This window comes from Triticum dicoccoides, chromosome 2A, assembly GCF_002162155.2.
Source record: "Triticum dicoccoides isolate Atlit2015 ecotype Zavitan chromosome 2A, WEW_v2.0, whole genome shotgun sequence".
NCBI classification, from domain to species: domain Eukaryota; kingdom Viridiplantae; phylum Streptophyta; class Magnoliopsida; order Poales; family Poaceae; genus Triticum; species Triticum dicoccoides.
Window position 1 is genome coordinate 43,401,183 of NC_041382.1, and position 15,921 is coordinate 43,417,103.

At 48.2% G+C, this 15,921-nt stretch overlaps 1 protein-coding gene across 1 annotated transcript; it reads left to right on the plus strand.

The window, feature by feature from the left end:
- Window positions 1–291: 291 nt before the first annotated feature.
- LOC119358843 (premnaspirodiene oxygenase-like) lies at window positions 292–1,891 on the plus strand. Its single transcript, XM_037625248.1, has 2 exons — window positions 292–1,206; window positions 1,283–1,891. Exons 1-2 carry the CDS (start codon window positions 292–294, stop codon window positions 1,889–1,891), a joined length of 1,524 nt encoding a protein of 507 aa, XP_037481145.1.
- The last annotated feature ends 14,030 nt before the right edge of the window (window positions 1,892–15,921 follow it).

A 15,921-nucleotide genomic window follows, 5' to 3' on the forward strand; every position in this document is an offset into this window, starting at 1 on the left:
CAAAGCGCGATCGTGCACCCATCACGATCGTCTAGGGAATCTCCGCTCCCTAGTAGAAGTAGTACGTATCCTTGGCGCATCGGAGACGACGACGAGACGGGCGGTTCGTTCCGGACGACAACCAAACTTGCCCTGCAAATATCTGGTCGTCTCGCTCGCATAGCGATCCACGCCAGTTTACAGTAGAACATCCTAGCGTACTCGATATATTTAGTCTGTGCCGCATGCGTATATACAGTGCAGTTTATCCCCAGCCTTCTCTCGAGTGAGCTCAAGAAAATAACAGGCGCCATGACCACGGAGCAAGCAATTTATCTCGTCTTGGCTCTCCTCCTGCCTCTCCTGCTCCTCAAGTTCATCAGGAAGCGCGGCCACGGCGCTGGGCAGCAGCTGCCGCCTGGCCCTTGGCGGCTACCGGTCATCGGCAGCCTGCACCACATCACCGGCAACCCACTAGTCCACCGTGCCTTCGCGGACATCGCGCGCCGGCTGGGCGACGCGCCGCTAGTATACCTCAAGCTCGGCGAGGTGCCGGTGGTGGTGGCCTCTTCTACCGAGGCCGCGCGCGAGGTCATGAAGACGCAGGACGTCACGTTTGCGACGCGGCCGTGGAGCCCCACCACCAAGATCATCATGTCCGATGGGGTCGGGCTGGCGTTCGCGCCCTACGGCGCTCACTGGCGCCAGCTCCGCAAGATCTGCATCATGGAGCTGCTCAGCGCCCGCCGGGTGCAGTCGTTCCGCAACGTCTGGGAGGAGGAGGTGACGCGCCTCGTCGCCGTCATTTCAGCTAGTACCGGCGAGCCCATCAACGTCAGCAAGCGGCTCGCCATGCTCATCGCAGACATGACCTTGCGCGCCATGATCGGGGACAGGTTCAGCAAGCGGGAAGAATTCCTGGAGGTGCTCCAACAGGGGGTCAAGATCCTTTCGGGGTTTAACCTCGGCGACCTCTTCCCCTCATCCTGGCTCGTCGACTTCGTTAGCGGCTCCGCCCGACAGGCGTGGGAGAATCACACCAAGGCCTTCGAGCTCATCGACTGCGCCATCAAGCAGCACGAGGAGGTGAAGGCCGCCGCCGCCGCGTCCAACGGCGACGGGAAGGAAGGGGAGCAGGAGGACCTATTGGACGTGCTCCTCAGGATACAGAAGGAAGGCGGCCACGACGTCCCTTTCACCATGGGAGCCATCAAGTGTCTATTAGTGGTAAGCTACCACCCGGCTAATTGTTTTCATTCACTAACTAGTAAATTTTAATTTTCTAAATTTGCATGATTTGCAGGACCTGTTTAGTGCTGGGAGCGAGACGTCGGCGACGACTCTCATCTGGGCCATGTCAGAGTTGATGAGGAACCCAACCACCATGGCAAAAGCACAAGCCGAAGTACGTAACCACCTACAAGGAAAGCCAAGCGTAACTGAGGACGACCTGGCTGACCTCAAGTACATGAGGCTGGTCATCAAGGAGACGCTCAGGCTGCATCCGTCGGTGCCCCTACTGCTGCCGCGCGAGCCCACCGAGGCGTGCAAGGTCCTCGGCTATGACATGCCGACGGGCACCACCGTGTTTGTGAACACGTGGGCGATCTGCCGAGACCCCAAGCACTGGGATGCCCCAGAGGAGTTCAGGCCGGAGCGGTTCGAGTCGGGCGAAGTGGACTTCAAGGGAACCAACTTCGAGTACACACCGTTCGGGGCAGGCCGAAGGATCTGTCCGGGGATGCTGTTCGCGCAGTCTAGCATGGAGCTGGCCCTTGCTGCCCTCCTCTACCACTTTGATTGGGAGCTTCCTGCCGGAGGGGAGTTGGATATGGAGGAGGAGATGGGCATCGCCGTCGGCCGGAAGAACGACCTGTATCTGTATGCCAAAGTCGTCGTGCTGCTTAGTTAACGCCTCCTTCGTATGTCGCATATTGCAATTAGTACACAAATTTCTTGTACATTTTGTTACCAGTGTGTTATGGTGGTAAGTACTGTACTGTTTTCATGATTTATTAAAAAATCAATAATAATTTTTTTTCGAAACGAAGGCAAAAGATTTGCCTCATCGATTAATTAAGAAGAAGAGAGTTGACCAGTTAATTAACGGAAAACCGGGCGAAAACCGATACATATAGACCACATACGGACTACTCGCTAAGAAAGAAACTGCATAACCACACGGTTAACCCGACAAACATACATAGGACGAAACAATCATGATCCTTCACACTTCTACATCGCAAAAAACCCCCCAACGAAACCAAGGTTAAAGACAACAGACACCACCAAATCCATGGAGACGAGCCAATCAAAGATGGTGGTCGAAGAGATTGAGTATCATCCATTAAACAGCCGCTGACGCCTTACCAGTGATGCCACTCTTCTTGCCTATGCTCCTGAGAGCCTTCTTCACCTGCTTGATTTTGCCCGTAGAAGCCTCCTCCGCTACGAGGCAAGCAATCGCCTTGCCAGATCCAGGACTAACTGCCTCCAAACGGGTGAGCAAGCCGCCGAGCTTTTTCACGAAGACCAACTCGTCAATATGTGCCAACATACCATCACGGTCAAAGATGGGCGGCCGGATGGACTTTACCACCTCAGAATTAGGTGCCAAAGCACCTACACCCATAGACGGCACCTGGCCAACAGCCACAGGTGAGAGAGCAATAGCAACATCCAACCCTCCATGGTCCACAAAGGCGAGTGGCTGACTGTGCTCCAACGACGGTGGTGAGGTCGAGGTCGGCATCGTCAAGGCCCCTCCAAGCGACTCCATCTCCATAGGAAGCACCATCGAAATAGGCGAAGTGGGCTCCCCACAAAGCTTTTGCAGCTCAGGCATAATCTGAAGCACCGGAGCCACGACCTCGATAACAGCTTCACTTCCAGAAGTAATCAGCACGATAGGCAACGGCGATGGGCAGGATGCACTGCGAGGGGAGAGATCTCCATACATGCCAGCTTCCTCATCGACCGAATTAACATGGATCTTGGGCATCAGGGACATAACAGGCACAACCTGGAGCTTGGCAAGAGCGGCCTCTGCATTTGCCAAAACACTCCCAACTCTCGCCAAGCAGTCTTGCAGCTCGGTGCGGAGCAGCACAACCTGCTCCATGAGGACCAACTGTTGCGGTACATCTGTCGGGGTAGCATCGTTGGCAGGAGCAAACATCGGGGTAGCATCGTTGGCAGGAGCAGACATTGGTGGATTCAGTGGAGTAACATGACTTAGCGGCGTAGTCTGGTCCCTGGGTTGTTTTGCGCGGCAAAAGCGAGCAATGTGGCCAAAGCGAAGGCAGTTCCTGGACCGAACTGGGTCCCTACAAGAGCGGGCATGATGACCTCTGCAGAGGCACTGAAAGCATCGGTCCCTCAGCCACGCCGGAGGAGTCGGTTGTGCATTAGAAGCGGGACGCCGGAAGTTTGTTGAAGATGGTGAATGACGGCGCCCCTTGACGAGGTGCCAGTCCCCAAATGAATCTTCATGAGGTGCCGGCGCACAACACATGAGAGCAGCTTGAGACTTCTCCTTGCGGAAGCATCCAAGCCAATCTCCCCAAGCCGAATGCACGGGAGAAGTGACTGAGATGGTGCAAGACATGCTTGCAGAGTCGCCTGATGCCAGCGGCGACGACAACGATGTTCGGGGAGCAGTGTACTCAGTCGGCATAGCCGTCGACAGGGGTGCAGGAGTCGATGCCGGAGGCGGCGACAGCTGGTCGGCGGAGTTGCTGGCAGGGGGAGCGGTGGTGGTGGCCTGCAGGATCGGAGAGGTCACTGTCGGCCCAGCAGGACCACGATTCTCCCGATCTTGAACGGGCAGAGTGCACTGGAGAAGAGCATGAGCCGCCGGAGTTGGACAACCACATTGCAGGGCCGACTGAAGGTGCAGATCCTGAACGGACGCGCCGGCCATGGTAGCATGGACGACGGGCAGGCGCGCTGTAGCGCTCGTCTTCACGGTCCTTGGCAGACAACAACCATGGGCCAGATGACCACCTACGGCCGGATCGGCCTTGCGGAAGGCGAGTGCAGCCGCGGCCAGCTCGACGGCGGCGGTAGCCAGGGACGACCGAGCGAGAGCCAGTGGTGTTGTTGGAGCGGGAGCCGGTGGTGTCGTCTTAGCGGCTAAGGTCTTGGACACGGGGAGCATCACGGACACGGCAGGGCAAGCCAGCGTTGGCGGCGGCGCTGGATCTCGATCCAGATCTAACTGAGTAGGGAACGGGGATGGCAGCGGGATGATGCGCTGCACGGAGCCCGCGGGGAGCGCGGCAGGAGGTGGCGGCAGCATGCCGGCCGGCCGGACGCAGGGCTGCAGTTTGGTGGCCGACGGGGCCGGAATGGCCACCGTCGGTGTGGGTGTGGGCGGCTGGTCGCGGTCGCTCAGCATGAATCGTTATGGCCAGTCTCATAAGTCTCAACTAATAATATTTTTTTGGTATTGAATAGCAAATACAAGGTTTCCCATCACCAATCTGATATTCTTTGTTTGATATTATGAGCTAAAGTCAAATTTTCTAAGCTCTACTACTTGTGTGAACTCCCTTCTGGTACTTCCGGCCACGTTAGCCAGCCTACTGAGGGTACATGCGGTTTCCGTACCGCCAAGCGCCAACCACCTCTTTGGAGAATGTTCAAAAGAACAACAGTGGAAATACCATCTTCAGGAACTATGAGCACAAGCCAACAACTGATTAAGAATGTGTGCTTAGTGTCACCAAGACGTCTACAAAGGACTCTTCAGCATGGGATCTTCTTCCATGTTTGGCTAAGTCAACAAGCAACATGGAAGGTTTTAACCCCCTTTCCAAAAAATGTTGGTCGCACCCAGAGACCACCTCTGCATAATGCATGAGACCAATACATGGCTATGTTGGTCGTACACACACAAAAGCGAACGCCCCATATATATGGATCCAAGACATGGCCATGTGGGTATAAATGTCGGCAGTGAAAAATTAAAACCATGTATGCCGTTCGCCAGAAAAGGCGACCAAAAAGATATGCAAGAAATAAGTGTTGGATCATCTCATCCTCATCACAACAACAATATTCGTCAAGTTTTTGATACATATATGTATATTTCAAGGATAGTCGACGGAGCATGTGGATTGGACATGTATGTAGCATTATTGAGATTCTAAACATGATAATATGGCCTTGTCCAGTTTTCACAAGCGGGTAAACAGTCGATGACGAAAAGAACATGTGAGAAGTAAGTGTTGGATGGCAAAAACAAAAAGCATTCTAGGGTATAAACTGACCATTGTACTCGTTTTACACATCTAAGCCGAGCATATAACTCAGCTTACAAGACACGTGTAGGCTCCTTGGAACTCCTAGGATGAAATGGCATTGCCAGTACATGTTTAAGCCAAGAGCAAGGTACTCGGCTTACATATACACCTTTCCCAGAAGGAAATACGGTCGGCTTATTACACGAAAAAGGGTTTCCTTCGCTTTATATTATAAAGCACAACCACCAAGCATCCAATAATATAAAAGTAGTATAGGACAGAGTATAGAAAGCAAATAAAAGAGGTTCGGCTGGGGGCACAGCCAAACAAGCCCCAACGACAAGGAAAAGCTCTATTCAGGCTCCAGCGGTGGTGGTGGTGATGGCGGGGACATCGCGGCAGCCAAAGAATGAAGACCTGCGATGATGGAGTCAATGAGAGTATAGAAATACGGTCGGCTTATTCCTGGGCACCGGCGGTACGTGATTGCTCCCTGCAGGAAAATTAGGCTGAGAGTGGCACTCGGCTTACTGAGGCCTTGTACAATAACAGGTGCTTATGCACAGATGCTTGAGGAAAAAGAGCAGCGTCGCAAGTCGTCCTGCAATGCAGAGGTGCTTCGGTTGCTGAGCTGGAGAAGTTGGGCCTTTTGTTCTCTTCATTTTTCTGTTGATGGAGGCTGGAAGGGAGTAGTTATTCTTCTAAGCACCGGCTGGCACCGGGTCTAACATTTGCTTCTGCCTAGCTTCCCAAGCACCCGTGCAATCCAATATGAAGAAAAAAATCGGGTTTTTTTTCTATGCCACCTGGCTAAGCACCTGCCGTTGTACTGGGACCCACGTGGTGCCTTTATGTTGCGTGGAGCCAGGGTTTTTTTAGATGGGTTTTAGCTCAGAGAGGGGTCAATGCCCAGTTCGTAGCATTTAAGGCCTCCTTTGGTTCATAGGGTAGGAAAATCATAGGAATAGAAAAGTCATAGGAAATGAGATGGCATGCATCTCAAATCCTATGAGTAGGAATAGGAAAGAAGATGTCATTTGATTCACTTCATAGGATTTTTTCCATTGAGTCTAGGCTAATGTTTATTTTCCTATGAAATATGGAGGATAGGAAGAATTCCTCCATAGGAATAGGATTCCATTCCTACAAACCAAAGGGCTCTAAAGGAATTTTTCCTACGAAAACCCTATCCTATGAAATTCCTACAAAAATCCTACAAACCAAAGGAGGCCTAAGACTTGTGGCTGTGGGCGATTAGGATATGCATGCGTCCTGCTGCAGGAGACACGGGGCGGCAGTTCGTTTTTTCACTACCTATCCTGGGCGCATCGGGTAGGAAGGAGTATTTGTCTTTCTAGAGATTTCAACGAGTGACTATATTCAGAGCAAAATGAGTGAATCTACACTCTAAAATAAGTCTACATACATTTATATGTTGTGTCCATTTAAAATGCCTAAAAAGACAAATATTTAAAAAAGGAGGGAGTAGCGAACATGCTAAATGCTAAATGCATGTGCAGAGACACTTCCTAGCAGGAGTAGTACGTATCCTTGGCGCATCGGAGATGACGACGACATGGGCGGTTCCTTCCAGGCGACAAGCAAAGTTGACCTCCAAACATGCGGTCGTCTTGCTCGCATAGTGATCGACGCCACTTTGCAGTATATCCTAGCGAACTCCATGACTTTGGTCCGTGCCGCATGCGTATATATAACTATATATAGTACAGTTGATCCCTAGTCTTCTCTCGAGTGAGCTCAAGAAAATAGCAGGCGCCATGATCATGGAGCAAGCAATTTATCTTGTCTTAGCTCTCCTCCCGCCTCTCCTGCTCCTCAAGTTCATTAGGAAGCGCGGCCACGGCGCTGGGCAGCAGCTGCCGCCTGGCCCCTGGCGGCTGCCGGTGATCGGCAGCCTGCACCACCTCGCCGGCAACCCACTGGTCCACCGCACTTTCGCGGATATCGCGCGCCAAATGGGCGTGTTAGATTTAATCCAGTAAAATAAATTAGATCTTATGCCTAGAATTCAGATCACCTAATTGCATATGAACAGAAAAGGGTTGAATTCTTACCACCAAATGGAAGAAGCCATTGGTGTAGGCGATGCGAAGTCCCGTGCCTGCTCGATGCAGGCTTGATGCAGGCTCGGTGAAGATGCTCGCTGCAGGTAGCGGCGTCCCTCCGGGCGCCACCAGCACTGCCCTGGGACAGGGGCAGAGCTTGGAGATGATCTTCCCGTCGTGCAGCGCTCCCCCAGATCGGTTAGGGTTTAGGGATGTGGGGAGCAGGAGTAAACTATACGAGAACTCGTCTAGCGTAGGTGACGGCTGCTCCCCCATCTTTTTATGTGCGCTGGCGACAGGGGACCAAAACCATAGTTGGTTAGGGTGCCCCCGATCAGGGCGCGTAAGTTGAGATCAAGGGGTACGAACATTGGTTCGTGGCCTCCCTGTTTCTCTCTTTAACGTAACTTTATTTCTGGTCTTTTATTTTCGTTTTGGCCCATTGGGCCTCTAGATCAATACCAACATTCTCCCCCTTGATTGTTAGGCTCAATGACTTTTGTCCATTCTCCATAGGAATAATATACCAGAGTAAGGTGTTACAATAGCCTATGAAAAGCCATTGAACCTCAATACTCATAGCACACATCCTATTTCAAAGTGGAACACATTTTACTTATTGGGAGTGGTTTATATTAGCGGTCCCATAATTTCAGAATCAAGAGGCTTCCAATAATTCCATGCCGGCTACATGCTCACGAAATATATTGGGTGGTAAGCCTTTAGTAAGCAGATCCGCAAGAAGCATACATGTCGTACTGATATGCTTAACATTAATAGTTTGATCCTGGATTCTATGTTGAACAACATGGTACTTTAGGTCAATGTGCCTGACAGCAGCACTTGACTTGTTGTTATTCGCATAGAAAACTGCGGGTTCATTATCGCAGTACAATGTCAGTGGTTTGGAAATGCTGTTAACCACTTTAAATCCGGGAATGAAATTCTTTAGGAATACAGCTTGCCCGGTGGCCTCAAAACATGCTAGATATTCTGCCATCATCGTAGATGAGGCAACTATCTTTTGCTTGGAGCTTTTCCACGATATGGCTCCTCCAGCAAGTGTGAATATATAACCTGACGTGGATTTCATACTATCCACACACCCGGCAAGATCAGAGTCTGAATAACCAATAACTTCCAGGTTATCGAACTTTCTATATGTAAGCATGAAATTTTTAGTACCTTGCATATAGCGCAAGACTTTCTTTGCGGCCTTCCAGTGGTCCGGTCCTGGATTAGATTGAAATCTGCCAAGCATCCCGGTTACAAAAGCTAAGTCAGGGCGTGTACATACTTGAGCATACATGATGCTTCCGACAGCTGAAGCATAAGGAACCGACTTCATCTGATCAGTTTCATTTTGGTTCCTCGGACATTGGAATGTCCCAAACTTATCGCTCTTAACTATGAGGGCATGTCAGGAAGAACACTTATGCATATTGAATTTCTTTAGTACTCTCTCAAAGTATGCCTTTTGCGATAGTCTTAATGTTCCTTTGGACCTATCTCGATGAATCTCGATGCCAAGGACATACGAGGCTTCACCGAGATCCTTCATGTCAAATTTTGAGGACATAAATCTCTTGGTCTCATGCAACATATCTTTATCACTGCAAGCCAATAGAATATCATCCACATATAGGACTAAAAATGTGAACCTACTGCGTCTTCTTCATTCTCTTTAAAACCAAAAGTTCTAATAATATCGTCGAACTTTAGGTACCACTGCCTTGAAGCTTGCCTCAAGCCATATATGGATTTCTTTAAACGACATGCCATGTGTTCTTTTCCTTCCACGACAAAACCTTCAGGTTGAGTGATGTAAACTTCTTCTTTTACGTCACCATTCAAAAATGCTGTCTTGACATCCATTTGATGCAGCTCCAAATCATAATGAGCTACAAGTGCCCTGGAAATCCTGAAAGAATCTTTGGATGACACATGCGAGAAGTTCTCCTTATAATCGATTCCTTCTCTCTGTGTAGAACCTTTTGCTACAAGTCTCGCTTTGAACCTTTCGACGTTCCCTTTGGAATCATATTTGGTTTTGTAGACCCACTTGCAACCTACCCTTTTGGCTCCATCAGGAACTTCTACTAAGCCCAAACATCATTCGAGCTCATAGATTTCAATTCGTCTTCCATGGCTACCAACCATTTGGACGAGTCTTCACTTTTAGTGGCTTCTTTATATGAGGTCGGATCTTGTGCCTTCCCTATGTCATTTTCATCCTCACACATGAAAGTGACATAATCACTAGAGATGGCCTTTTTCTTTTCCCGTTGTGATCTTCTCGTAGGCTCATTAGTATGTGCATTTTCTCTTGCCCGAGAAGGTTGAGGATTAACATTGGGTTGAGGCTCATCATTTGGCTGAGGATCCTCATCAGGCTGAGGATCTTCATTATGCTGAGGCTCCTCGTCGGGTTGAGGATCCACTTCAGGTTCGGGATCACCAGTAGGTGTCTCGTGCATATTAGGCATAGGGATAAAGATCAATCGCCCCAACCTCAGTGACTTCATTATCCTCAAAAAACACCGCTTGTCTAGTTTCCACAAACTTGGTGGTATGACCTGGACAATAAAAGCGATATCCTTTTCCTCTATGAGGATACCCAATGAAAAAACAACTAACTGTCTTTGGGTCCAATTTCTTAATATGTGGATTGAATACTTTAGCTTCAGCCGGGCAACCCCACACTCGTAAGCAATTCAAGCTCGGTTTCTTTACCGCCCACATCTCGTAAGGTGTGCTCGGTGCTGACTTAGTTGGAGCAAGATTTAGGATGTGTGCAGCTGTTTTCAATGCCTCCATCCAAAGGCTTACTGGTAAGTTCGCATGACTAAGCATGCTATGTACCATATCCATAAGAGTGCGGTTGCGACGCTCAGCTACGCCATTTTGCTGAGGTTCACCAGGCATTGAATATTGGGCAATTATTCCATTTTTAGAAAGATATTTTGCGAACGGTCCTGGAATTTGCCCATAAGGAGCATGCCTGCCATAATATTCTCCACCGCGGTCATACCGTACTACTTTGATCTTTAGGTTGAGTTGATTTTCAACCTCGGCTTTATAAATCTTAAATTTGTCCAAAGCTTCGGATCGATCACGTATGGGGTAAATGTAGCCATAGCGAGAGAAATCATCTGTGAAGGTAATGAAAGAACCAAAACCATCCATAGACTTTACGTTAAAAGGTCCGCATATGTCAGTATGAATAAGTTCAAGGACCGATGTGGCTCTTACTGCTCATTTCTTAATTGTTTTCACATATTTTCCCTTAATACAGTCAATACAATTGCCCGCATCAGAGAAATCTAGCGGATGAAGTATTTCTTCTTTAATCAATTGTTCCATTCTCCCCCTCGAAATGTGGCCCAAGCGACGATGCCACAATTTCAAAGAAGGATTGATACTTCTCCCATTCCTTTTATGATTGCGTTCATTCATATTTATTTCGCAGAGATTCACACACATAGGATAACCGGAAAGGTTTAACATATAAAGTTTCCCTCGTCGGACGGCGAGACCAACATCCTTATTACAATACTTTAAAAAACATTGTTTCTCCCCAAATGTACAATGAAATCCAAAATCATCTAAACATGAAACTGAAATCAAATTCCTACTCAAAGTAGGCACATAAAGAACGTCCTTGAGCTGAATTGAAGTAGGAAACCAGTGTGCAACTTCAAGGTGAGGGAGCCCACGGCTTCAACTTCAGCCTCCTTCCCATTCGCGACATTAAGTCTCCTTGTACCCCTTAGGGTGTGGCTTATATGGAATCCCTGCAAAGAATTCGCGACATGAACATTCGCACGTGAGTTAATCCACCATGTAGATTCAGAAAAATCAACATATAGAGATTCATCTACAAGAGTGATCTCATCCTTACCCTTTTTATTCAGCCACTTAAGAAAACCTGGACAGTCCGCCTTGACATGATTTGGCTGCTTGCAAAAATTGCAAAGTCTTTCTCCAGCGGCATTTGTAAGATTAACTGAAGTAGCCGCTGAAGGTGCGGGACGTGAACAACTTGCCTCGTCGCATTGCATAGGCTTTGGAGGATTCTTTTTGGAATATTGCTTTTTGTTGGGCACATTATTGTTATGAGCATGGTTCTCGTGCTTCCTTTTCCCAGAACTAACATGGAAAGCTTGATCTTTCTGTTCACTCTTAATTCTCTCTTCCTCCTAAACGCAATGTGCAATGAGTTCAGGTAGTTTCCATTTGATTTCAAGAGAATTATAGTTTATCTTGAATACATTGAACTGTGAGGGTAGTGACCTAAAAACTAGGAGCACAAGAAGCTCTTCGCTCAAGTCACACTTCATGGTTTTAAGCTTTGCCGCGGCATTGCTCATGCTCAAAATATGCTCCCTCACATTTCCATTTCCTTCATGTTTTGCAAGCAGCTTGTGTAAAAGCTCATCTGCATACACTTTCTCTGAGCCTTTAAATTGTTCTTCCACCGATTTCAAATATTCGGCAACACTTTCATTAAGGGGAATAGCCCCTTTAATCTCTATGGAGATGGAGAAGGTCATAATTAGGAGTGCCATTCTATTGGACCTCTCCCAGTTCTCAACTTTAGTGTCGTAAGCTTTCTTAAGCTCAACATTCCCAGTGGCATCCTTTTTAGGTTCCACTGGTTTACTTTCCATTAGTGCAAGGTCAACCTCATGCCAACCCAAATGCAAAAGCAACGAGTCCTTCCAAGTTTGGAAGTTGTTCCCCGTGAGTGGTTCGATATTCTCGAGACCACAAGGACCGGAAGCTGTCATGATTTCAAAATATCATAAGCAAAGGAAAAGAACATCATCATAAAATCAAATTGCACAAAAATTAACCTACGTTGGTTTGATCAATTTTCATGCAAAATTAACTCCAAATTATATCACCGTTGGGCAGAAAATAATGAGGAATTAATGGAGTGATAAAAAATGTAAAACAACGTTGGTTTGTATTACAAAAAAATGATCACATTAATCTTACGTGTAATATCAATTTTCCAACATTAATAATTCACCATTTATTGATATTACCATGGGATGAACATCAATTTGCCATAAAATGGCACAAACATTAATTCATAAAAGTTTTCTAAATAAAATTTCTCGTTGGTTCCATTCTATTCAGAAAACTAAAACATAATTTTCAGCATCATTTTTCTGGCATTTTTATATATTTATAACAGTGCAAAACATTTATGGATAATCATAATACGTAAAATGCACTGAGCAAACAAAAAACACAGAGAAACTTTACTTTTAGCCCAGCAAACGAAAAAAACATAAAAATACATGTTTTCTACGGGCTAAGACAACTTGGGCCGAAGCCCAGCCGTGAAAGCGGTCCGTTTAGGCGGCCGATGGCCCGCCCGGAGCAGCGCATCGATTTCGTCCGTCGGATCGAGCCAACGGCTCCGATCGCTCCGGAGTGGAGCAAAACTGCCACTGGGTCAAAGCCCTAACCTTATCCCATTATGGCCCCGACAGTCGCTCTCGAGAGGAGCTCGACTACAGCGGCGACGGCGAGGCGCGCCCGCACAAGGACGGCGAAGACACGGCGGCGCATGGCACACCGGACATGGCGACGCGGCAGCATCGCTCACCGGAGTAGCGTGCACAAGGACTTCGTCCCGCGCGCTCCTCCGTCGAGGGTAGCTCCGGTGACGCGGCGACGCAGTTTGTGGGGCATTTTGCCAGTGGCGACGTCCGAGGCGCACAGGCAGGCGACGTGCACGTGCGTGAGCACAGTAGCGGCGGCTGCTGCTTTATTCCGTGCGCCACCTCGAAGGGCGGCGGCGTCCCGGTCATGGTGTGCGCACACGGCAGCGGCCGTGCAGACCCCGAAGGCCGGCATCATCTAGGTGAGCCCCAAAACCATTCTTTTCTTTTAAAAATTTCATCTTTGTTCTCAGATTTAGGGATTTTCTAGAGTTAGGGTTCGGCTGACTCTAACTGCGCCAATTCATCATGTTCTAATGGCTAAACAGGAGCTTAAATCGGTGCTAACAAACATAAACTTGATGCACAAGCATGGCATAGCTGAGCTAACAGAACATGGATCTTTGACTAGCACTTATCCAGTAGCAATTTAGACATTAACCGAAACCTCTAAACCCTAGAGACTAACCGAGACAGAGGGCTAGCCTTAATCATGAACCATCATTCTTAAACCTTAATCATCAATACGTAATCATGATCATCAGACTTAAACAGATCATCTTAGGGATCTAATCCAGGCATATTACGACTCAAGATACCATTGTTAGATTTAATCCAGTAGGATAGATTGGATCTTATGCCTAGAATTCAGATCACCTAATTGCATATGAACAGAGAAGGGTTGAGTTCTTACCATCAATGGAAGAAGCCATTGGTGTAGGCGATGCGAAGTCCCGTGCCTGCTCGATGCAGGCTTGATGCAGGCTCGGTGAAGATGCTCGCTGCAGGTAGCGGCGTCCCTCCAGGCGCCACCGGCACTGCCCTGGGACAGGGGCAGAGCTTGGAGATGATCTTCCTGTCGTGCAGCGCTCCCCCAAATCGGTTAGGGTTTAGGGATGTGGGGAGCAGGAGTAAACCGTACGAGAACTCATCTAGCATAGGTGCCGGCTGCTCCCCCATCTTTTTATGTGCACTGGCGACAGGGGACCAAAACAATAGTTGGTTAGGGTGCCCCCGATCAGGGCACGTAAGTTGAGATCGAGGGGTACGAACGTTGGTTCGTGGCCTCCCCGTTTCTCTCTCTAACGTAACTTTATTTCTGGTCTTTGATTTTTGTTTTGTCCCATTGGGCCTCTAGATCAATACCAACAGGGCGACCCGCCACTGGTGTACCTCAAGTTCGGCGAGGTGCCGGTGGTGGTGGCCTCTAATGCTGAGGCCGCGCGCGAGGTCATGAAAGCGCAGGACGACACATTCGCGACACGGCCATGGAGCCCCACCACCAAGATCATCATGTTGGAAGCGTCGCCGCCGCCGCCGCGTCCAACGGCAACGGGAAGGAAGGGGAGCAGGAGGTTAAGGCCGCCGCCGCCGCATCCAACGACGACGGGAAGGAAGGGGAGCAGGATGACCTATTGGACGTGCTCCTCAGGATACAGAAGGAAGGTGGCCACGACGTCCCTTTTACCATGGGAGCCATCAAGTGTCTATTAGTGGTAAGCTATCACCCGGCCAATTGTTTTAATTCACTAACTAGTAAATTTAAATTTTCTAAATTTGCATGATTTGCAGGACCTGTTTAGTGCTGGGAGCGAGACGTCGGCGACGACTCTCATCTGGGCCATGTCGGAGTTGATGAGGAACCCAACCACCATGGCAAAAGCACAAGCCGAAGTACGTAACAACCTACTAGGGAAGCCAAGGGTAACCGAGGACGACCTGGCCGACCTCAAGTACATGAGGCTGGTCATCAAGCACTAGTGCAGAACCGGGCAATAGCACCGGTTCGTAAGCCCTTTAGTGCCGGTTCGGTAACCGGCGCTAAAGTGTAGGCACTAAATCCCCCCCCCCCCTTTAGTACCGGTTCAGCACGAAGCCGTGCTAAAGGGCAAGCACGTGGCACGAGCCAGCTTCGGGGGTAGGGAGCCCTTTAGTACCGGTTGGTGTCATCAACCGGTATTAAAAGGTTGGGAGGTTTTGGGTTTATGATTTTTTTTTCATTTAATTTTGTGTTTTCCATTTAATTCTTTTTTGTTTGCTGGTATTTTACGATACTATATATTGTACACGTTATGCATATATATAAATAGAATTTCTAGTAGAACCGATCATAATATATATATATATATATATATATAGACACACACAATTTCTTCTAACTGTTGCCTTCGGAGCACGATAACAATTGGAAGTGGTTCATGGGGGCGGTAGCGGGTAATAGTATTCTCCTTTGGGATCTATGACCTGGTCGAGCAAAAATCCCGCTATTTCCTCTTGAATTGCTTCTATGCGGTCCTCTGTTAGGAGCTTCTCCTGCACCTCTTTGAACTGTTAAGAAAGAGATCAATATGCATTGTATTAGTTGTGTGACTAGTTATCGATAATGGTGTAAAAATTGTGAATAGTGTTGTGACAAACGTACCCACTTCTGTCTTTGAGATCTGCTCCTTTCGAACGCCATCATGCGAATGTTCTCGCAAATGTAGTATGCACACAGATTATTCCCCGGCGCCTGCTTGAGGGCCTTTACGAGAATGGAATTTGATCAGATAATAATTAATCAAGCATGATAATTAAAGAGATGGCAGCTAGCTAGTACTACTTAATTACTTACCTGGGGTCGATACCATTTTAGACTTTGTTTCCATGGGCCTGGAGTGGCCCTGATGAACTTTGCCCAAGCCCTGCCCGCCGACAAAGAAAATGAATAAATGGGTTATTAAATAGTTGTTACCAGGAAATGACGAACTAATTAAATAGGCCGAGATATAGTTAATAATGATTGAAATTACCTGTTGACTATCCCCTTCACGATGGTGTAGTCACTTGCTTTCTCAAGTAGTGAGTCTAGTACTTCAACTGTTCCTTCATCAACTTTAATGATTAACAAGATCCAGTGAAATCTGCATGCACACACGTTTGCATGTCTTAATTAAGCGGGCATATGTAAGCAAA